This window comes from Phacochoerus africanus, chromosome 6 (genome assembly GCF_016906955.1).
Source record: "Phacochoerus africanus isolate WHEZ1 chromosome 6, ROS_Pafr_v1, whole genome shotgun sequence".
In the NCBI taxonomy this organism is placed as follows: domain Eukaryota; kingdom Metazoa; phylum Chordata; class Mammalia; order Artiodactyla; family Suidae; genus Phacochoerus; species Phacochoerus africanus.
In genome coordinates this window covers 88,459,094-88,482,530 of record NC_062549.1, presented here as the reverse complement: position 1 = coordinate 88,482,530, position 23,437 = coordinate 88,459,094, and the positions used below count along the sequence as shown (strand labels likewise).

At 44.4% G+C, this 23,437-nt stretch overlaps 1 protein-coding gene across 2 annotated transcripts in view; it reads left to right on the top strand.

The window, feature by feature from the left end:
- LOC125129404 (carboxyl-terminal PDZ ligand of neuronal nitric oxide synthase protein-like) overlaps positions 1-23,437 on the top strand; it is a 333,217-nt gene that overhangs the window by 258,094 nt on the left and 51,686 nt on the right. For both annotated transcript variants that reach the window (XM_047784057.1, XM_047784056.1), the window contains exon 5: positions 19,079-19,187. In XM_047784057.1, coding sequence (XP_047640013.1) covers positions 19,079-19,187 — 109 coding nt within the window. The remainder of the gene's footprint in view (positions 1-19,078; positions 19,188-23,437) is intronic.

The window sequence follows — 23,437 nt, the reverse complement described above, 5'->3', positions numbered from 1 at the left end:
GAACAGTCCAAGTTAAACCTCTGAATGAGTCTTTCTGTGCCAGGCGTTAGAGGGCATCTTTTGCACAAATAATGGTGGAGAGTTCAATTAGGCCAAGTTTAGAAAACTTCAGAGTTAAACACTGTCTACCAGGGAGGAAATTACCATGAGGAGGAAGAACCAGGGGAGCAAGGAAGCCAGAGCTGGGCCCAGTTCTCTTACTAAACGACAGCCTGGTTTCAAATTCCATTACTCTGGGCTTCCTTTTCTTCTCCTTGAATGTATAAAGGGAATTAATTTAGAATTTGTGCAAAGCACTGGAGAGTCAGATGAGAAAGTTTGTTCAAAGTAAAACCAGAACTTTCCCCTAGACTCTTCTCTTTGCTACCAAGTAGGCATCCATCTGGGTGTCCACGGGAAGGTCCTGACATTTTATGGGAAACAGAAACCTTTGAGAACCTGGTGAAAACTGATTCTATGCCTAGAAAAATTAATTGTTGTATGTACCTGCAAAATTTTTATTTTTTGGACAATTCATGGACCCCGTAGTCCTGAGGCTTATCGGTTCCAAGGTAAGACCCCTGCTGCCAATAAGCATTATAAGCCTCTTTGGATATTTTGCTTCTCAAGCAGGAAGGTTTGTAATTTGTAGTCCTACTGGGGGAGGAGAAATAAACCAGCCTAACTTTCTTAATAATTTAATGCTGGAATGATTGACAGATTTTATTTAGTATCCCAGGAGGTATTTGCATGTTGTTAGAGGAGCTGTCTTATTCAAAACAAACCAATCTGGGAATTCTTTTCATGGTGCAGTGGAAATGAATCTGACTGTATGCATGAGGATGCGGGTTCAATCCATGGCCTTGCTCAGTGGGTTGGGGATCCGGCATTTCTGTGAGCTGTGGTGTAGGTCACAGACGCGGCTCAGATCCCATTTTTGTGTAGCTGTGGCATAGGCTGGCAGCTGTAGCTCTGATTTGACCCCTAGCCTGGAAACCTCCATATGCCATGGATGTGGCCCTAAAAAAGCAAAACACAGAACAAACCAATCTTGTGTTGGTGGCTTTCAGGTCATGTAAGGGTAGATGTGCAGGAGGAGACCTTATGATGTCCTGAGTATCCTGGACTTATGTAGATATGGGGTAGTTGGCATAGGGTCTGTGTTTCACACTAGTGTGTAAGGATTATTCTGTGACCAATCGTAACATCATAAGCAAGTAAAGAAAGGTTGCTCTTGATCCAGAGCTGTGGCCCTTGTCTGACTAACCGTTAATAGATCATCTCTAGGATTGTTGCAGGGCAGTAGCATGGCTCATCTCACTGTGGCAGCTGCATATTCTGTACTACACACCAGTCTGGATGCTGTATTGCAGGGCTTTGTTGGAAAGCCCTAGTGCTCTCCTCCTGGCCTACTGGCATGCTTTGGAGGAAGGGGGCTGGTGTTCCCACCTCTAAGAGTAGAGCAATTGTGAGTCTGCTCTTCCTTTCTGGAAACACAGACCTCAGACCTTGGAGGAGTGGCTGGCTGGGAAGTCCAGAGGTTAAGACATAGAATTCAGGAAATTTGTTAGGGGAAGAACTAAACCATCTACAAGTCCCCACATCCTTTATCAGGAGATCCTGAGAAACAGCTCTTGAGGAGTTACGGCCTTTCCTAGTTGCTGGCAGCAGTCATGATCAAACCATGATTAATGGAGTCCTCTGTGTTTGGCTTAACATTTCTGCCTGTCAAATTCTTATCTTTCAAGGATTGTTTTAAATACATGTCCCTAAGGAATTCTTTTTTGATTTCATATTCACTCCCACAGTGGGATCTAATTTCTGTTTCTCCTTTGGACCCCAAGGCTGTATAGCCTGTAAGTTCATCCTTATATTGTAGTTATTTGTTTTATCTGCAGTTATTTTTTAGTAGGAACCACATCTTATTTATTTTTATGTTTCCTTGACTACATCATCGTGCTCAAATCATATTGGTTAAATCAAGTTGATTTTTTCTTGAATCTTTATGAAATCTCCAGGAAGTGGATACACTCATTCTATAGAATGTATCCAAGATTGGATGGGTGGTTGGATGGACAGATGCACCAACCAACCTGCAGATGTTTGCTGAGCCCTGAATGCAGCTATGTATGAAGATATTTGGGGACAGTGCCAAAAAAATGTTAACATTAGAACTTCAGAACGTATGTTCTAATAGGAAATAATAAACAGCACACAAACGACTATTGAAAAGGCAGTACTGGGAGTTCCCAGTGGTGCAGCGGGTTACTGATCCAGCGTTGTCATGGCTATGGCTCTTTTTTTTCTTTCTTTCTCTTTATCACCATACCTGGGACATATGGAAGTTTCCAGATTAGGGGTCGAATTTGAGCTGCAGCTGCTGGCCAACACCACAGCCATGGCAACACCAGATCCAAGCTGCATCTGCGACCTATGCTGCAGTGTGGCAATGCCATATCCATAACGGACTGAATGAGGCTGGGGATTGAACCTGCATCCTCACAGAGACTAGCTGGGTTCTTAATCCACTGAGCCACAGTGGGACCTCCCATGCTGTGGCTCTTGGGTCACTGCTGTGGCTCAGGTTTGATTCTTAGCCCCGGAACTTCTGCATGCTGTGGGCTTGACCAAAAAAAAAAAAAAAAAAAAGAAAAGAAAGAAGAAAAACAAACGGCAGCTTTGCAGTTGAGAACACCGAAAAACAAAAAGGCAAGTGACCTTGTTCAGCTTTGCTCCAGGAGAGAGATCCCAACATCTCTTTGTACTGTGGGTTGAACCACAAAGCTAAACTACCATTGAAAACATACCCACTCACTCCTCAAGTTGGCCAAGGATGTAGCCTCCCTTCTCTTATTGTTGTGCAGTTAGCTCTTTGCTTGAGGGGCTAATGGGTTTTTATTATTGTTGTTGTTGTTATTATTATCTTGGTCCTTGACTTTATCTCTTGTCCAGCTTGTCTCCTAACTATCCGAGGATGGATGGGAGAAGTGAAACCATAATAAACAGTCAATGTGTTCATCTTGTTTTTAGTTATGGCCCCAGTAAAAGGTTTTTTGGAGGGGAAGAGCCTCATCAGGGCAACCCCTGATGATTGTGATCTGCACGTGAACTCATTGTCCCTTCTTGTCTTCCATTAGCACATTATCAGTTGTTGAAGGTGATACTGATGCCTGGAGGTGGTGAGGTATTGTTGGTGAATTTCCTTCCAGAGTTGGAGTGGCCATCCAGGCAGTAGGTCAGTGGTCGGATCTGCCTATCCCTACTCCCAAACACTGTTAAAAAAAGAAAAAAGAAAAAAAGATGTATATGTGTGTACACACGTGTACATATACCCACATGCACTTAATACACACACATGCACACACATCTGTTTTTATGTGTGCTAAGGAATACTTTTTATCACAAGAGTTAAACTCACATCCCTCACGGTTGCCTTTGTTCACTGATGGGAAAGGCACAGCTCTAAGGAAACAATTAAGCCTGTCAGATGCCTTAGCCGACGAAGAAGAATTTGACAAGCTAAATATAAGAGAGAAACTGCAAGTGCTCATAAACCAGGTCCCCAGAGAACCTTCAGTGTTCCCCGGCAGGCCTCCCCCCTCAACCCCCATGTATTTACATGAGCCCTGTCCTCCAGTCGCCAGAGCCAGGATGAATCTGTACCAGCTAAGAAGAGGGTGGCCAAATGTTTCTGATTGCACATGCTTTCCTTTCAATCCCTTTCATTTCAGGTGGTCATCCTCACCCTGAGGAAGGGGAAGTCTGTAATGGACAGTAAAATGCAGGTCTGGAGCAGGAAAAACAGTCTCTGCTTTTAATCAGGACACTTTACTAAGCAATTATACTGATCTCTTGCCTCAGGCAGTCTTGTTCCTCCAACCTGCACCTCCAGCTCAGCTTTCTTCCAGGGAAAGGCTTAGCTGCTTCAGAAAGGCCACCAAAATGCTCTCTTAGAAGGGGAGAGGGAGCCGAGTCAGAGATTGGACGCCCTCACCCCCCCACCCCCGCCCTGTTTGGCAGGTTCACGCTTGGTACTGTCTTGACTCAGAGGAAGCACTGCTGCCTCTTTTCCAATGTGAGCTTCTCCACGTGGACCCTGTCTTCTCCTCTCTGTTTCTTGAGCCGTCATTTCCCCTATATTGTCCCTCAGTCTTGGGGCTATTTCTGTTGTGTTCCTTTTTTTAGCCTATAAATAGGCTCAGGTTTCACCATCCTTCAGAGAAAAGATACTCACACAGCCTACCATCCTATCTTGTCCGTCCACTGCCAGGCTTTTTGGAATGACCGCATTTGCTGTGGATATTTCTACACCCCACACTTGTTTTTTCAGTTCATTATCAGTGGGCTTCTTGTGCTCTCCGTGGAGACTGCCCTCGCTCAGGTCACCAGGGATGTCTTAGTTGCTGCATCTCTGGTTTCCTGTGTGTCCTTCTCCCACTGAGTCTGAAGCACTTAATACTGTGGCCCTTTCCCTCCCAGAGACCCTCTCCTTCCTCCCCTTCCATTGTGTTTCCTCTTGTTCCTCCTCTGCTCTTTTCCTGCTGTTTCCTCCTGCCCCCAACTTCTCCCTATTCTGCCCACCATTTAAATGGATACTCTCCTTGAGATTAATGGGGTGCACACAATGACCCCTTCTTTTATGTTTTGCTTACTTCTCAGGGGCTCTCCTATTTCCCATGGCTTCAGCCTCCTCTAAGTTCCAATGACTCCCAAGTCCTCTTTCATTTGTCTCTTGTTTCCAGTGGTCTTGGAGGCTAGTCCATCTGAGGGCTTTGGTGCCTACTCAGAGCTGACGTGGTTGGAACCACACTCCTCTCCTTCCTTCCCTGTCCCCTCAACTTTTTCCTGCTTCTGTGCCCCTTTACTGAGTTCACATTTAATCCTCCCACCAAATCACCCAAGTTACACAACTCCATCTTCTCCCTCCCCTTCCTTTTTCTTGCATTCAGAGAAAAGATACTTGAATCCATGCCCTACCTGTGGTCACTGCCACTGCCTGAGGCTTTCAGCTTTTCTTGTCCGGATTCAGCTTGACCAGTCTGGCTGCACAGTCCATGCACAGCGTAACTCCAGGCTGTGTCAGTCGTGCTGCTCCGTGCTTGGCACCTGACTTACCTACTTCTCACGACAGCTCCCATATTTGTAGATGACAAAACTAAACCCTTGAGGATTAAAACACTCACCCAATGTCTCACAGTAAGCAACAGAGCAAGGATTTGAGTCCAGTGCTTCTGACTGGCAAGCTGTGGGTCTGGATTCTTCCTCTTCCCCCAGATGTTCCATGTTGCAATAACCTATTGATTGGCTTCCCTTCTTCTGCTTCTGTCCTTCCGCAACCTACCTTTCACATCACCATGACTACCAACTGCATCCTTCCCCTGCTCAGACCCCCTTCAGTGCCCTGAGCTCCACAGCAGGCCCTGACCTCCCTCTGGTGCCCATCTCCTGCCAGTCCCTACATCCCTGTGCCCAAGCAAACTGTGCTCTTCCATGATTCCATGCCTTTCTACATACAATTTCCCATGCACAGAAATGTGATCCTTTCTCCTGTCCCTCTGATGGACAGCTTTCCTTTGTTCCTTCTTCCAGATCCGCTTTCCAAAGTGCTTGGTGCCCAGAGAGGTTGGCCTGTGAGTACCACTCAACAGGCTTCTTTACCATCATGAGTACCTGCCAGGTGGCATGCGGTTCTCTTTCCCTCCCTGGGTTCTGGCACCTCTCAAGACCCTGCTCCCCAGGCCTTCGGGTGCTGAGGGCTCCTAGGGGTGCTGTACCATCCTCTGGGGTTTCTCTGCACTCTGTCCTCACCTTTGTAAATAGTCTCATTAAATTCTTCTCAGATGACTCAAACCATCTGTTTCTTGCCAGGACCCAGGCTAATCTGTTTCCCACGTCCCAGTCCCTGCCACCTCCCATGTATTCTTCTGGAAGTCGCTCAGGCAGCAGCTCCCCTCCGAGAACCTTTCCTGGCTGCATTCTCCAACATGGCCATGTCTGTAGTGCTCTGTTCCACTGCATTGCACTTGTCTCACTCCATCAGCACACTTTGAGCTCTCCAAGGACAGACTCTGAAACTGCTCAGCTCTGTATCTCAAAGAGAATCTGATATGGGGCAGGGGAGGGGGTAGGAACAGAGCAAGATGGGTATTCCTTAGAATAAAGTTTATGCTGATCACCCAAAGACACTGTAATCCCTCAATAACTGCTCTTGGGTGGTGGGAGGCAGAGAGCTGCTGGCACACAGCAGACAAACAAAACCCTGGCTGCCTCAGCCCTCCCAACTCATCCCTCTCCCAAACTTATAAGCTAAAAACACAAGACCATTAAAAGGTGATTGGAAATTGAAATGGGAGCTTGGGGTTAATAGATACCCCAAGACTATTGCCTTTGGAATGGATTAGCAATGAGATCCTGCTGCATAGCACTGGAAACTATGTCTAGTCACTTAAGATGGAGAGTGATAATGTGAGAAAAAAGAATGTGTACATGTATGTATAACTGGGTCACCATGCTGTACAATAGGAAAAAAAATAATGTGTTGGGGAAATTAAAAAAAATTAAAAAAATAAAATGAAAAAAAAAGGAAATTGAAATAAGATCAAATATGAATCAGGTTCATTTTTTTCCCCTTTTTTTCCAAGGTATGTTAGTGGCCTAGACGTAGATACATGATCCTTTATAGTTAAAATAGAAAGGAGGGAGGAGAGAAGGAAAGAAGAAGGGAAACTAGAATATGATTGAGAGGGCATTGTCCTAGGATAAATCAGAATGGCTCAGCCATTGACCTGAGGCAAGTGTGAGAATTGGGGTTGTTGACCCCAGGGCTCAGCCTGTGCTCCCTGGCTTGTTCTCTAAAGCTCAGGTCCTGGGAGGAAGTGCCTTCAGGTGAGCTATGAGTCAGACCTCCTCTCATGTAGTATCAGGCAAGCAGGTCAGAGCAATCAGAGAAAGAAAAATGCCAGGGAAGAAGAACACTTGGGCATGCCAGTCAGGCCTGCCCTGAGCCCTGGGGTGGGGAGGGGTGGGTGCCCGACACTTCCGGTTGTGGGACACGAGCTTCCTCATGTGCTGAGCAAGTGGCCTGAGAGTGAGAGATAAGAGCCAAGGGCAGAATGTGACATGGAATGAATCCCTGGATGCTGGAGTGGGTCCTTTAAAGACTGTCTTTGGAAAGACTAAGATGTTCTTACGACATTTGTGGTATTCCCAGCTTGGTTTATTTGAAGAAACTCGGATGGAGGTTGGACAGGGCAGGGAAAGCAGAGTAGTCAAGCATCACTCACTCAGGTATCCAGTGAAAATCTCACCCACATGAGCATGAATTCGTTGACCATAAAGAACCTAGGAAAGCAGCCAGGGCTTGGAAAGAGAAGAAAATTCAGGGTTCCTTGGTGGCATAAATGTGCCATAGCATCACCTTTCTAGCTGCATAGAGAGAATAGTAGTAATAATAACAATATAATACTTAAATGATATTTGAGTTCTTAATCAGCTAACCAGATAATGCAGATGTTAAGAACTTGATTAAGATGACCAGGGTTTAAATTCTGTCTCAGGGACTGTAGTGGGTCACATTGTGTCCCTCAAAAAAAGATACGTTGACATCCTAACCCCTGATACCTGTGAATGTGACTTTATTTGGCAGTAGGGACTTTGATGATGTAATCGAGTCAAGATGGGGTCCTAGTGGGCAAGGATGAGGGCAAGTTGCTCCCCGGGAAAGGAGAGGAAGATGCAGCTTTCTAAGTGAGGCTCCCCCAGCACACAGCAGCCAGAGAAGCACCTCCTCAATCTGTGGTTGAAGCTGATCTGCTCTCTGGCTCTGGGAGGAAACACTGGATCTCTGAGCAAGAGTCTTCCGGAAGCCTGAGTATCCTCAGAAGTGTGGGAAGGAAGGCTGACCCCAGGAAAATGAACACACCAAATGTGCGAATCCAGATAACACAGAAGCCAAGGAGAAAGACTTGGCAGCCTGTGTAAGTAGATTTGGTTTTTGAAAGCCAACAGCAGGTGATGGTTATTTGGGAGAAATTACCAGGGTTGCAAAGAAGCTAAAGCCTGGAAGTATATGAAAGGATTGTTGTGGTTTTGTGAGGGACACTAGTCTGGTTTTTTGTTTGTTTGTTTTTCTGCCTGCTTGTCAAGTAGTAAGCAAGAGGATATTAACTTATCGCAGCACTTGACGTTTAGAAAGTGCTATGTGGTGGTTTGCGGTTGAGTTAAATAAACCAGGGGAGATTTTGTGAGACCTAAGAAAGCACTTCTAACAGCTGTGAAATTAAAACATGAATTAACTGCTAAGAGAGGCCGTGGGGGTGCCTTAACCAGACTTTCAAAAGATAAATGTGTATTCGTCTGGCTCTCACTAGATTTTAAAATTCAATTGATTGCTTATTTCTTACTCTCAGTACACAGTAGATAGTTGTAATAGTAACTTAGATGTTTTTATAATGTTACACCTTGAAGAAACCTCAGAAATCAGCTGCAGTGCTTGGGTTTCTCTGCCTGCTGTTGAGTAGATGGGCTTGACTGTCTCTTGAGGTCTCTCCTAGTACCAGGACACCCCTGGTTTCTTTCCAGACCATACTGTGATGAGGCGGGTCTGTGAGATATGGCCCAGTTATGGTGGCAAGTGGGTCTTGGATGTCTGTGTCCCAGCACCTCGGGTGGTTGTGAAGCAGGGAGAACAGTTCCATGAGGGGGGACTCTGGTACCATTTCTTTTTTTCTGGTTTTTGTTTTTGTTTTTGTTTTGATTTGTTTTTTAGGGCCATACTTGCGGCATATTGAAGTTCCCAGGCTAGGGGTCGAATCGGAGCGTCAGCTGCCACCCTACACCACAGCCACAGCAATGCAGGATCTGAGCCGCATCTGTGACCTACACTACAACTCATGGCAACACTGAATCCTTTAACCCACTGATCAAGGCCAGGGATCAAACCCACATTCTCATGGATATTAGTTGGGTTTGTTACCACTGACCCACAACAGGAACTCCATCTGGTACCATTTCATGAGTTGATTACCATTTCTTTATGCCGACTAGCAGCCCTGAGGACGTCTTCAAATCAGGAACAGCTAAAGCGAGGGGTGAAGAAGATGGAAATTAACCATTTCTTTACTTTTATTGGAGTATAGTTGACTTACAATGTTGTATGAGTTTCAGGTGTACAGCAGAATCAGTCGGTCATACATATAAATCTAACCATTCTTTTTTCCCACATAGGTTATTACCAACTGTCAAGTAGATTTTCCTGTGCGGGAGAGTAGGTTCTCGTAAATCATCTATTTTATACAGTAGTGTGTATGTGTTATTCCCACCCTCCCAACTCTTCCCTCCCCCCCCAACAAAAAGAAAATTGAACTAACTCCTAATAAAAGGAAACCAGCCAACATAATAAGGAGCCCTGAAAATATGGTGGGAGAGAAAGATAATCAGCCAAAGCAGTAATAAGAAAAATGATCAAGATGAAGAATAATTGTATCTAAAGATTAGATTAAAGTAAGAGACCCAGGGAAAAGAATGATGATCGGGGACAGGACTGTGAAGCTGTGTAAATGCTACAAGGCTGTGTGGGAAGAGAAGACGACACACCGGTGTCCAGACAGCATGCAGGGGCCGGGGATAGAGGTGAAGGGAGCTCAGGGCTGTAGATTCTGTTGTGGTTCTATTAGGGTACATCCCTCCAAACCACGACCTTTTCTAATATTCTCCCCTGGACCTCTGAGGATAACACATTCTTTTGGGGGACACCCACAAAAATCATGGGGGCTGGGCTGCTTGGGGACTTCTTGCTCCCATGGGCAGGGGTCATGCTGGGTTTTCCCAGGACCAGGTCTTCATGGCTGTGCCACCCTCAGCTGGTCTCGAGCAGCAGCTTAGTTCTGTTTTCCATCTTCTGCCTTCTTTACATCATGCGGCTGCTTTTCCCAAAGATTTTACCTTAAGACCCCACTGGGTTTTGTCTTTGCCACCTGCAAGTTACTTGGTACATTTCTGGATGTTGTTATAGGTTAGGGTTGCCCATGCCTTCTGGAACCTCAAGAGAGAAACCTCTGCTCCATGTGCAAACTGGAGAGATGGCAGTATTGGGGGAGCAGTGGTGGTTGCTCTTTTTTCTTCCATTTGCCATTTCTGGGACTGTTTCCACGGTTTTAAAGTATTTGCATGATGGGTTACAGGATATTTGTCCATTGACTGTTTCATGCACATTTACTTTTTGCCCATCCCAGAACTTTACAACCACTCCAAGAAGTGTTTTATTATTGCTCTCACTTTGAGGACTAGGGAAGAAGGCTGAGAGAAGGAAAAGGGTTTGTTTGGGGCCCTGTGACAGGTCTGGATCCTCTGTCATCAGGTTCTGTGCTGGGACCAGCCCCAGCTGGCTAGGGGACACCTGGCAGGTTTTGGTCAGGCAGCAGCCTGGAGACTCCTCTGTGGGTTTGCGATAGGGGAGCATGGATCAGGACTCAGGGACCCTTGCAGGTGCCTCAAGACCTTTCAGGTTCTCTGTAGCCAGTGGGTTCCAAGGTTGGTGCAGGCCCCATGGAGATGTGGGGAAGTAGGGGCAGAATACTGGAATACTGATACCTGGGGGAACGTGGCCATGGCTTTTTAGAGGTTATTACATTCAGAGAGAGGGATGATGACAGAGTGAGGCTGTAGTCTCTGGAAATAAAAGTGAAGACAGAAGTAAAACAGAATTGATTATAATTGGGTCCAGAAAAGGTGAGACTGTGAAGCAAAATCACCTGATTTTTTTTTCTTTTCATAAAATGTTCTTTGAAAAGTACACAATATGGAAAGAATAGCTTAAAACCAAGCTAAGGAACTGAAAATCTGAATGCACTGGGTCCATGGAAAAGGCTGAAGATGAAAGAAGAAAAGTGTATAAAAAGAAGAGTCTCACATGATAAGAAGATGTTTTCAAGTCCTGTTGTTCTCACCATGTCTCTCCTTTTTTCCCTTAAATAGAGAACTGTCTAATCTTCAAACTAGAAACACCAGGACATAGGTAATTCTAAAAATATTTAAAAATTTTTAAAACCATGAGGAAGAAGGCAGGCATCCCTTACTCTTTGTGTCCAGGCCTTGGTCACTTAGGTCCTGGGCCCCTAAAGAGTGGTATTGCAAAATCATGACTGGTCATCTTTACAGAATCTGGAGAGTGGATAGGGTAGGACGCGATTACAAGAATAAGACATTTGACCTCTTAGAAAGGGGGAAATCTGAGTCTATGAATTACAGATTAGTGAACTCATTTTTAGCCTTGGGCAAAATTCTAGAAGAGATCATTAAGCAGATGATCTGTGAGAGCTTGGAAGAGGAAATAGTGATGACTAGGAGATAGTCCTGAAAACTAGTTGCCAGACAATCTTAGGAAATCCGCCTTGAGAGCAGTTGAGCACATTAGCTTTGAGTGTATGAGTTGACCACAGTGTGAATGAGCAGTGAGATGCTATAACTAAAGAAAAAAATATGATCAGAGATGCTTCGCTAAAAATTTGGCTCTCGGGCATAGAAAATATTTATCCAAAATTACTCTCTGATGTTCTCATCCCTTTAGGAACGTGCATTCAGTTTTGTAAACTGCACTTTAAGAGTCATTGGTCAATTGGAGTAAGTACAGAAAAGGTTTACAAGGCACACGGAACTCATCTTTACTGAACAAGCAACTCACCACGTGTTAGGTGTTGTACTAAATGTTGGTGGAGGGTGTTTTCATACTTAATACTATGAAGAGATCATTAATCTACCTATTTCAGATGCGGGAAGAAAGGGTCATGTCAACTGAGTAGTTTACATAAGGCCAATAGCTAGGACGTAGCAAAGCCAATAAGACCCAGAATGCTCTCATCCCAAAGCCCATGCTCTTTCCACAGTACGAACCCACCAAGGCAATAAAGGATTTGGAACATGGGCTAGCTGAGGAACCCTTGAAGGCAGAGAAAGTGTGTCAGTTTAAAAAATGAGAGGAGTAGGAGTTCCCATTGTGGCACAGTGGAAATGAATCTGAGTAGTTTCCATGAGGATGCAGGCTAGATCCTTGGCTTTGCTCAGTGGATTAAGGATCCAGCATTGCTGTGAGCTGTGATGTAGGTCACAGACGAGGCTTGGATCCTAAGTTCCTGTGGCTATGGTGTAGCCCGGCAGCAGTAGCTCCATTTGGACGCCTAGTCGGAGAACTTCCATAGGCCACAGGTGTGACCCTAAAAAAAAAAAAAAAAGAGGGGTAAATATATAGTGGTGGCTTCCAAATGTCCAAATGGCTATCATTTAGAGGAAGGATTAACCTTATTCTCTAATGCCCCAAAGGACATAATTAGGTCAGTAGTGTGAAAATACCAGCAGCAGTTACTTTTTATTAGCCATTTGCTATAAGCAGATCTCTCTGCATACGTTTACTCTTTAAACCTCATGGGGGAGGTACCGAACTATGGTTATCCCCATTTCACAGGAGAAGAATCACAAGGAAGTCAAAGTAATGCAGGATCTCACAGCTAGTAAGTAGCAGAGCCCGAACCTACAATCCAGGTCTGTCCCATCCCAGGGCCAGTGTTTTCGGCCATTTTTCTCCACTGAATTCTTATTGGAAGCTTTCTAATCAGTGTAAGGGGAAATTTCCAAGTAATTAGAAGCTCCCAGAAAGGAGGAATGGTTGCTCTAGCAGGGCTGAATTGCCCATCACTGATAAGCACTGAATGATGGATGCGGGATTGGATGGGCCTGATGACTGCACAGGTCTCTTTCTACTGTGTCCCTTTTACATTCTGCGCTCCTAAGAGAGACAATTTAACTACATCTTAATAGGAGGTGGGGAGCGGGGTGTTGGTGGTGAGTCTGGTGGTTCTTTATCACTCTTTCAACTTGAATTTCAGCATGATGATAAACCCCAAATCCAGTTTTCCAAGATAATGTTTATATTTCAGTCATTTATGGTAAGTTTATGGACACAACAACCTGCAGAAGAGTTTATTGCTATGGCTTTAAAGCATAACAGTTCCATTAGTGAGTGAAAATTGCAATCCTCTGCATATTTTGAAATAAAAACAAGAAATTTTAAGAAATGTGAAAGGGGAGAAGGGAATCTAATAAGATCTTAATAAGTAATCATTATTAACACCATGTGAACTAGTTTGGTATCCCACCCTTGATAATTATATTGGAAGTTATGAAAATGGACATGCTTTTTGGAAGTGGCATCAGAACTGCAGTAGACTTAAAGATGGCAGAGAGACATTCTCTTCTGTGCTCATCTTATTCTTTCTCTCCTCCCCCATCCTGAACACAATCACAGTTCTTAAAACCAAGGTTTGATGAAGTAAGGGTGCTTGGAATATATTTCTAGATCTAGAAGTTTGGACCTGAGGCTTCCATTTGTTGATATATTAATTCATTGGTGAATGAAATCACATGGAAAAACTTTCTGCTTCTTGATTGTATTGGTGGACACTTTCCTAAGCTCTAACTAGTTGACTTTTGGGTTAGTTAGAGGTTATTTACCTTTAATAACTTACACATTAAGGAGTTCCCGTCCTGGCTCAATGGAAACGAATCTGACTAGCATCCTTGAGGACGCAGGTTCAATCCCTGGTCTTGTTCAGTGGGTTAAGGATCTGGCATTGCTGTGTCTGTGGCCTAGGCCAGTAACTATAGCTCTGATTTGACCCCCTAACTTGGGAAATTCCATATGCTTCGGGTGCAGCCAAAAAAAAACCTTTATGTGTCTGAACTCAGACATAACAGTCTCCAGAGAGCTCCAGTCCAAAGACAGTGGCTGTCTCCATGCCCGGTTGTCATCATATTTACTGAAAAGGTGCTTTGTCTACCAAGGTAAAGTTAACCCTGGCTTGCTGCCATTGCTGAGTGCCTTCTATATATCTGAGTCTTGTTGGCAGGCCAGTCTGTCTTCATATCTGCTCTATCAGTTTTAAATCTAGTTCTCAGTCCTTAGGAGGCGTATGTAATAATAGATGAAAAACTCAAAAATCAAAGGATTTGGGGAGTTTCTGTCATGGCTCAGTGGTAATGAACCTGACTAGCATCCATGAGGATTCGGGTTCAATCCCTGGCCTTGCTAAGTGGGTTAAAGGATCTGGCATTGCCATGAGTTGTGGTGTAGTTTGCAGATGCAGCCCGGATCCTGTATTGCTATGACTGTGATGTAGGCCACCAGCTGTAGCTCTGATTTCACCCTTAGACAGGGAGCTTCCATATGCCACAGATGCAGCCCTGGGGAAAAAAAAAAAAATCAAAACATTTGAACTGTGATGCCTCTGAGCTAATTGGACCTGACTTCCTGGGGAGAGACAATAGCCAGGCAGAGTGTATTATGGATGCTTATTAATGATATCAAGGACCCCTCCTTCCCTCCTAAGCAGACATTGTGAACCTCCTAGATGCCAGTCACTGTGCTGGCCCTGGAATACCTAGATGTGGTCCTTGTTCCTTCAAGAAGCTTCAGTGTAAGCACTGTAGTGTGAAATACATGCTAGGGTAAAGGTGAGACCAGGGGGTTCAGTGGCTCAGACCTGGGGACGAATGCGCAGAGAAGGCAGAGTCTCCAAATCAAGTCTTCAGGGACGCCAGCGGTGTCACAGCAGTTGCAAAAGTAGGAAGATGTATGTAATTAGTTCTAAAGGGCTATGTAGGTCAGGCCTTTGGAGAGAGAGTAGATGCCCCACGTTGAGGAGTTTGGACTTTATCCTGAGGGCAGTGGGAAGCCTTTGAATGGTTTTTAGAGGGAAATGTGGTTTTTTTTTTTGTTTTTTTTTTTTTTTAAAATACCACTTCACTAGCAGTGGAGAGAATGGGTTGGCAATAAATGAGCTAGGAAGCAAAGAGACACTGGGTGGGTTGCAAGATCCAGGTGAACAGTAAGAACGTGGGGACTAAGACAGTATCATGGAGCTGAAGAAGAAAAGGCGTACATTTCAGAGATATATTAAGGAGGTAGGCTGTGGAGAACTTGGTCATGGGTGACAGATACTGGAGAAAAAGATTTCTGGCTTCAGTGGACTTGGTACCCTTCATTAAGAGGTGGCTTGGGGAGTTCCCATCATGGCTCAGCAGAAACAAATGTGACTAGTATCCATGAGAATGCAGGTTCGATCCCTGGCCTCACTCAGTGGGTTAAGGATCCAGCATTGCCGTGAGCGGTGGTGTAGGTCACAGATGCAGCTCAGATCTGGCATTGTTGTGGCTGTGATGTAGGCCAGTGGCTGCAGCTCCAATTCAACCCCTAGCCTGGGAACCTCCATATGCTGAGGGTGCAGCCCTAAAAAGACAAAAAAAGGGGGAGGAGGGGCTTGAAAGAAGGAGGGCCATGTTTGCTTAGAGGATGACAAGGGGGTGGTTAATGCAGTTGGGAGCATGATGAACTTGAGAAGCTTGAGGCCCAGGCAGAAGATGTTGAGGTGCAATGGGGGGAGCTCCACTTCCTTGTTAGGAGGAAGTGTTGGCATCCTTAGAAGGATAGAATACTCTGTGGGCGGATTACATTAGATGAGTTTTCTTAGAAGCCACGTTAAACACACATAACAACCTCTATTTCAGCATTATTTAGAGTTGGTGGACCTGTTAGATGAACTGAAATGACTTCTAGCAGAGTTCAGCAGAGAAACTGTGGTCCCCACCGTGAACTTAAGTTTCTTCCCAGGATTCTTTTCTCCGCATCACTTTGCAGCATATGGAGGTTCCCAGGCTAGGGGTCAAATCAGAGCTGTAGCCACCGGCCTACACCACAGCAACTCGGGATCTGAGCTGTGTCTGTGACCTATGCCACAGCTCATGGCAACACCAGATCCTTAACCCACTGAGCAAGGCCAGGGATTGAACCCGTTTTCATGGATGCTGATCGGGTTTGTTAACCACTGAGCTACAACGAGAACTCCCTTTCTTCTTTTTCTTTTTTTCTATCTCTTTTCTTTTGAATGTCCCTCTCAGGCTTCTTGGGGTCCTTGGGTGAGAATCTCGAGAAAAAGACTACTTAGAGGCTATATTGGTAAAGAGAAGTAAAAAAGGCACTTTACTCATTATTTCCTCTCCCCAGTAGCTCTGCAAGTTGTAACTTTTTCTCTTTCTTTCTCTTTTTAGGGCCACACCCACGGCATATGGAGGTTCCCAGTCTAGGGATTGAATCAGAGGTGTAGCTGCTAGCCTACACCATGGCCACAGCAGGATCCAAGCCATGCCTGCAATCTACACCACAGCTCATGGCAACGCTGGATCTTTAACCCACTGAGCGGAGGCCAGGGATTGAATCCACATCTTCATTGACGCTAGTCAGGTTCATTACTACTGCACCACCACGGGAACTCCCAAGGTATAACTACTAAGAGCCCCCTTTTACAGATAAGAAAACTGAGCCTCTTATCCTTATGAGAAAGGGCAGAGTTGAGGCTATGCCTCTAAGTCCTGCTCTCTTTCTATTGCACAGCACTGACTAAAACACATCAAGCCAGTGAAATCCAGGGTTGGACATGACTGGTGGTGTTATTGAGGAAAAGCTGTTTTATGGAAATGATCTGGCTCCAGAGGGCTTATCAAGGGCAACACTCTCCTTGGATCACCCAAGATCAGTTCCTTTCATGCATCCTCCATACTTCCCTCCCCCACTCCAGGTTGGCAACACTCAGACTTGGTGGTTCTGGTGGTACCCTGTCCTAGGCCCATCTAAGAGTCAGACATTAAGGCCTTGCTTATAATTGCCCCCCTTCCCAGCCTTTCTCTCTGCCTCCACCCCCATCCCCCACCCAGAGCAGCCAGAGGTTTTTTTTTTTTTTAATTTTTTTTAATGTTATTTCCCCAATACAATTTTTTTTCTACTGTACAGCATGGTGACCCAGTTACACATACATGTATACATTCTTTTTTCTCACATTATCATGCTCTATCATAAGTGACTATACATAGTTCCCATTGCTGCACAGCAGGATCTCATTGCTAATCCATTCCTAAAGCAATAGTTTGCATCTGTTAACCCCAAGCTCCCAATCTATCCCACTCCCTCCCCCTTGGCAACCACAAGTCTATTCTCCAAGTCCATGATTTTCTTTTCTGTGGAAAGGTTCATTTGTGTCCTATAATAGATTCCAGATATAAATGATATCATATGGTATTTGTCTTTATTTTTCTGACTTACTTCACTCAGTATGAGAGTCTCTAGTTCCATCCATGTTGCTGCAAATGGCATTATTTTGTTCTTTTTATGGCTGAGTAGTATTCCATTGTTATATATACCACATCTTCGTAATCTAATCATCTGTCAATGGACATTTGGGTTGTTTCCATGTCTTGGCTCAACAGCAAAAAAGCCAACAACTCAATTCAAAAGTGGGCAATAGACCTGAATAGACGTTTCTCCAAGGAAGATATGCAGATGGCCGACAAGCACATGAAAAATGCTGAACATCCCTGATTATTAGAGAAATGCAAATTAAAACTACCATGAGATACTACCTCATGCCAGTCAGAATGGCCATCATTAATAAGTCCACAAATAACAAATGCTGGAGGGGGTGTAGAGAAAAAGGGAACCCTCCTGCACAGTTGGTGGGAATGTAAGCTGGTACAACCACTATGGAGAACAGTATGGTGGTACCTTAGAAAACTATACATAGAACTACCATATGACCCAGCAACCCCACTCTTGGGCATATATTAGGACAAAACTTTCCTTAAAAAAGACACATGTACCCACATGTTCACTGCAGCACTATTCACAGAGGGTTTCTTTATTTTTATTTAATATTTTGCTTTTTATTTATTTTATTTTGTTTTATTTTATTTTATTTTATTTTATTTATTTTTCCTTTTTAGGGCTGCATCTGCGGCATATGAAAGTTCCCAGGCTAGGGGTCTAATCTAAGCTGCAGCTGCTGGCCTATGCCACAGCCACAGCAATGCCTGGTCCAAGGAGTGTCTGCAACATACACCACAGCTCACGGCAATGCTGGATCCTTAACCCACTGAGTAAGGCCAGGGATCAAACCTGCATCCTCATGGATACTAGTCAGGTTCTTAACCTGCTGACCCACAACAGGGACTCCAGAGTTTCTTTAGTTTAATGCATCAGGAAGTCAGTCTTCTGCTCACAGGCCTCGATGACGTCCCATCTCCCTTGGGTACAATCTCTGACCCTCAGGGCCTCCTGCATTCTGGCCTTTGGCTGCTTCTCTGACCCTGACACTGACCACAGTCATACTGCTTGAGCCACACTGACCTTCTGGCCATTCCTTGAAAACTTTGAGCCCCTTCTAAACATCACTGGGCTTTAAAACTTGCTGCTCCCACTTCCTTCAGTGCTTTTGCCCAGATGGTCCTGTGACTGCTCCCTTGTGTCATTAGGTCTTTGCCTCCCTATGCGGCCTACCTGCTGGCCACCCTGTCTGAAATAGCAGCCCCATCATGCTCAGTCCATTGTTTTTCTTCATTTTCTCTTTGTTTATTGATATCTCCTGCACATGAGCGCTGTAAATTCAGGGGCATTATCTGTCCTGTTGCTCATTCCGCTGGCTGTTGGGATAGCACCCAGTCCACGGTGTGCACTCCAGGGGATTGGCTGAGTGATGAAATGAATACATGGAAGCCATGAGCCTGATAGAGAGGGAAGGGAAGTCACTCTCACCAAGGGACCTAGAATAATGAAATAGAGTGTCTTAGTCTCTCCCAACATAGTTAGCATTGCTGGCTCCCTAAGTCTCCTTATTTGGAGGTAACCATGAAGTGGTGTCAGGAAACTCGCCCACATTTCCCTGGGTTAGATGCAGATTTACTGCTCTGATGTGGATGGATGGGAGTGACTTTTTCTTTCTAACATACCAGTTACCAGGACAGATTTACTGCCTAGTAACAGCGTGGGGTCCATGTCCTACCCCTGTCCATCTTCCACATCTGAAGGTCACGCACGGGAGTGTCAGTGTTTGCAGAGCCTATTGTAAGTGCCTCCTGCATTGTGACTTTCACAGGAAGAAGGCTTTCTCTAAGAACTTGACCTTCATGAGCTCTGTCTCCAGGGTGTCCTCAAATAAAAGTTTCCTTGTTGGAGGTTTGAACTTAATGCCGTTTTCAGTGCATTTTTCTATTGCTCTTCCTATAGGATCTTCTACGTCTCTCACGATTCCCAAGACTTGAAGATCTTCAGTTATATCGCTCGAGATGGTGCCAGCAATATCTTCAGGTGTAACGTCTTTAAATCCAAGAAGAAGGTAAAGGGGCAGTCATGGGTCATCTCTTCTTTTCCTCTGACGGAACCCGGGTGCTCCCAACATGGACCCATCTCCCTGTAACTAGTCTCTCTTATTGCTATAATTAGCTCTGTTATGGCTCCCATATAATGACAGTCTCTTTCAGTTTGGTTTGAACTTTGTACTTAGTTATATGTGAACAGTTGGAGAGATCTCAACCATTGGGTAGGTGCTCTATAACAGGAACAAGCAGACAGCACCAGGAGTGATGCTCACCTTGGTGTGTAGCAGAAAAGAAGTGTTGCGACTCACTAAGGTGGCCCTTCCTCATATTTCCATGTACTGGTCAGTGGCCTACAAACATGACAGGTGGAATCTAGTTTAGAAGTTGTGATGTTGGTTGTCCTGGATGGTTGTTTGGGTAGAGTAACTTTGATGCTTGAGTAAATGCAGCTTTTGCAATTCTGTAGAGACATGTTTCCTCTCTGTCATTCCTCTGGGAGTCTAACGCACAGAATGGGATTTGGAAACCAGGCTCCAGCCCCGCCTCTCCCCAAGAGCCCTAAATGATCTTATGAGGATCACTATCCCCTATGGGCTTCAGCTTCCTTTTCTATACAACCAGGAGAGTCAAAATCAGCATTTCCTAAAATGCCTCCCGAAAACATTTACTGTGCAAAACTGTTTCATGTTCAAAACTCTTCTATTTAAACTTACTAGGAATCTCTGAAGTTAGAGAAATCCCTTTAACTTTAACCGAGTATTTCTCAAACTGATTTGGCCATGGAATCAGAGTTTTTCCATATATATGTGTCTTAACATCCTGGGAATTATTCTTCTGTAAAAGAAGCTTTGGAAAACACTACACCTCCAAGGTCCCTTATAGCTCTGCTCTTCTAGAGACACACTACTAAGCCCAGCTTTCTATTTCCAAATCCCTTTCTTGATGCTCATTCCTTCTTTGAGACTGATGACATCTTAATGCATCTTATGTCATTTTAATAGATTTGTAGGTACCTTGACAAGTACAGATAATAAGAACTAAACATGACAGGGTCAAGATTTACTGCTATTTATGTCCCATTCCCCAGGCTAGCTCCACAAAGAGAAATGTACTTTGCTGATTGAGCCTCTTCCTCTAAGGAGATTTGTGCCCTTCCCCACCTGTTCCCAGGCTTTTTAATGCAAATCATAGAATTGGCTGGAAAGAGGTGGAAATAGAAAGATGGAAGGAAAGAGGGGTGCAGGTTGCCAGATTCCACTTCTGGATAATAGTACAGTTAAGAGGAAAAAAAGTGTAATTGCAGAGAAGTCAAGCTGCATGGTAAAGAACTGATAGAAAGAAGAGGAGGAAGAGGGAGAGAAAGAAAAGCCAGAGAGGCTGGAGATGAGAAATTAGGGTTTAGAAAAGTGGAAAGTGCTTGTGCGGCTTTGAGGTATAGCAGATTTGGGGAGGAGAGGAGAGGAAATGCAAAGTATCCCTGAGAATTATGAATTGGATCGTCTGTGACATCAGTCATCAATTGACAGATGCAACTAAAGACTAGAATTCCCTTTAATTCATTTTGAGCGTTCGACTATACTTCTGACTTTAGTTTTGCCCAGAGACTAGACCATGTGGACCTTGGAATTTATCAGTGTTACAAGTGACACCGTGTAATTTATAAAGTGCTTTAATACTTCATCTTACTTGAACCTTACAAAATCCCATGTGAAGAAGTTAAGACAGGTGATTTTCACCACCCCACCATTTTAAACTGTGGCTCGGGGAGATTAAATCGCTTGCCCAGGGTCCCTTGAATAGACACTGGCTCTATGGAGAGATCTCTCTCAGGGAGACAGGCAGAACAAAAGGATTTTGAGCAGGAAACCTCGGAAGAGGAGATCATTGCATTTGCTTTGCCATCTGATCTAGTGTAGCAGCACAAACACAGTGGGGTCGTCCGGTTCTTCTGCCAAAACCTGAGTCTAAGAACAATGCTCACTGGAACTTTGATCTTGAAGTGGAGTACAGGATGAAGTTCTTATTACCCACTGACAAAGGAGCAGTCATCTAGTTTCCTATCATATCAGTTTTTTTCTATGTCCCGTAGCTCTCGGAGCTAATCCTCACCTCTGGCGTTGATTTTCTGTATCTCTTTTACCCTCACTGTAGCTCTTCAGAGTTGGTTCTCAGGCCCTGTGCTGGCCTGTCTCCATGCAGCCAAAGGAATTGTTTCCAGGCAGCCTAGCCTGAGAGCCTTGTTGCTGCTGAACTATAGGTGGAAGGGCTAGTTTTCAAGTCAGGAAAGAGAAGTGAATTTATTGTTCAGCAGAGAAAGCAGAATTGAGGAGGGGCAGGGAATACGTCTGCAAGGTTTTGTACACTTAACCTAGTTCATCTCCAAATTTGGTGATTTACTTTCTTATAAAACACTTTCGGTTTGGAGAGATAAAAGTTCACTTGGGAAGTAGTTTTAATGGGCAAATGGTAGGAATACTCAGGAGATGAGGGGGAAAGGACAATCTATTCTGAGGAAGTGTGTCTTGCAGGGATGTTTCTAGATTGCGGGAGGTTAGTAGGGAGGTCTCTCTCTCTCTTTTTTTTTTGTTTTTTGTTTTTTTGGTTTTTTTTAGGGCTGCACCCGTGGCATGTGGAAGTTCCCAGGCTAGGAATCCAACAGGAGCTGCAGCTACAAGCCTACACCACAGCTACAGCAACACCAGATCCGAGCCTGGTCTGCAACTACTCTACAGCTTGTGGCAATGCTGGATCCTTAACCCACTGAGTGAGGCCAAGGATCAGACCCACATCCTCATAGATACTGGTCGGATTCATTTCCATTGGGCCACAATGGGAACTCCCAGTAGGAAGGTCTCTTGATTGGAAGCAAGCAGACTGGAATGTTCTCCAGAGCCCTCATGTTGATCAGAGTATAGAAGAACCTGGTATGAGCTCCTTACTATGGCAGGGCTTTGGTTATTCCTGTTGGCATCACATCATGTGCCCTGTGTTTGTACCTGTAGCACAGTTCCCACGTCAGGCTTGTCATGTGGGTCATCCTTACCTTACATTCGCCATGGGGAGCAGGACTGTCTCTTCTATTGGTTGAGAATACAGGTCAGGTGTCTCAGCTGGTAGAGAGCTCCCTATACCTGGCTCCCACACAGTTGTTGTTCTGAACCTATGGATCTTCTTTTAGTTACACGTGTAGCCATTGTGACTCTTGTACTGGAGATTTTAATCTTGAGCTGATTTTTTTTTTTTTTTTCATTTGGGCTGTCACCAGAAGTTAGATAGCAAAGTATTGCAGGAAGGTAACATACCACCAGCTATTCATCCAATACTCTAGGTTATCCAAGTTTTAGCCTTATGTGAAGTCAAAATTACTTTTATAAAAAATTTTTTTGCTTTTTTTGCTTTTTAGGGTCACACTCATGGCATATGGAGGTTCCCAGGCTAGGGGTCATATCGGAGCTACAGCTGCTGGCCTACACCACAGCCATAGCAACGCCAGATTCTTAACCCACTGAGCAAGGCCAGGGATCAAACCCGCAGACTCATGGTTCCTAGTCGGATTTGTTTCCACTGTGCCAAGGTGGGAACGCCACAAAATTTTTATATATGTAATAATTATATGTTTAATAGTATATAATATATAATTTCCTCCTATAATGCTGTTGCCATCAGATTTTTTGTTTATATAAATACAAAAAAAAAAAAAAACCCTTCTTGGTTTTTTAGTGGCAGCTGAAATATTCCCAACATGTGATCATCAGAAAATAAGCCATTCCTTATACCTTCGTGAGATAAACTCCCTGACTCCTAAGGTGTAGGAGTTCATCCTGCTGTGCGTTTCAGAATCGCACCCCTGCCTTATTGTTTTATGGCAGTGGAATTCCTCTTCATCACGTTTACATGTGTCTTTCACTGGGCCCGATTTCTGAATCATGTTCCAGTTGCTTGGCCTGTCATCTGGGCGCAGTACTCATTTGAGCATAATGATACTAAATCTTTTTTCCAGATCAGTATGATAAAGGAGTGAGGTACAATAAAAAAAGAAAAATACAATCAGCTTTGGTTACTTGCTCTGTGGTTGTGACTGTTCTGTACTCTTTATGTGAATGATCTTATTTCATTCCCACAGCAACCCTGGGAGTAGGTACTATCAGGCTCTTCATTTTCTAGGCGGGAAAATGGAGGCTTAAGGGACAGAACTCATAATAAGTGAGAGAGTCAGAACTGAACGCAGAAAGTCTGACTCTGGAGCTCACCTTCTTAACCACTGCAT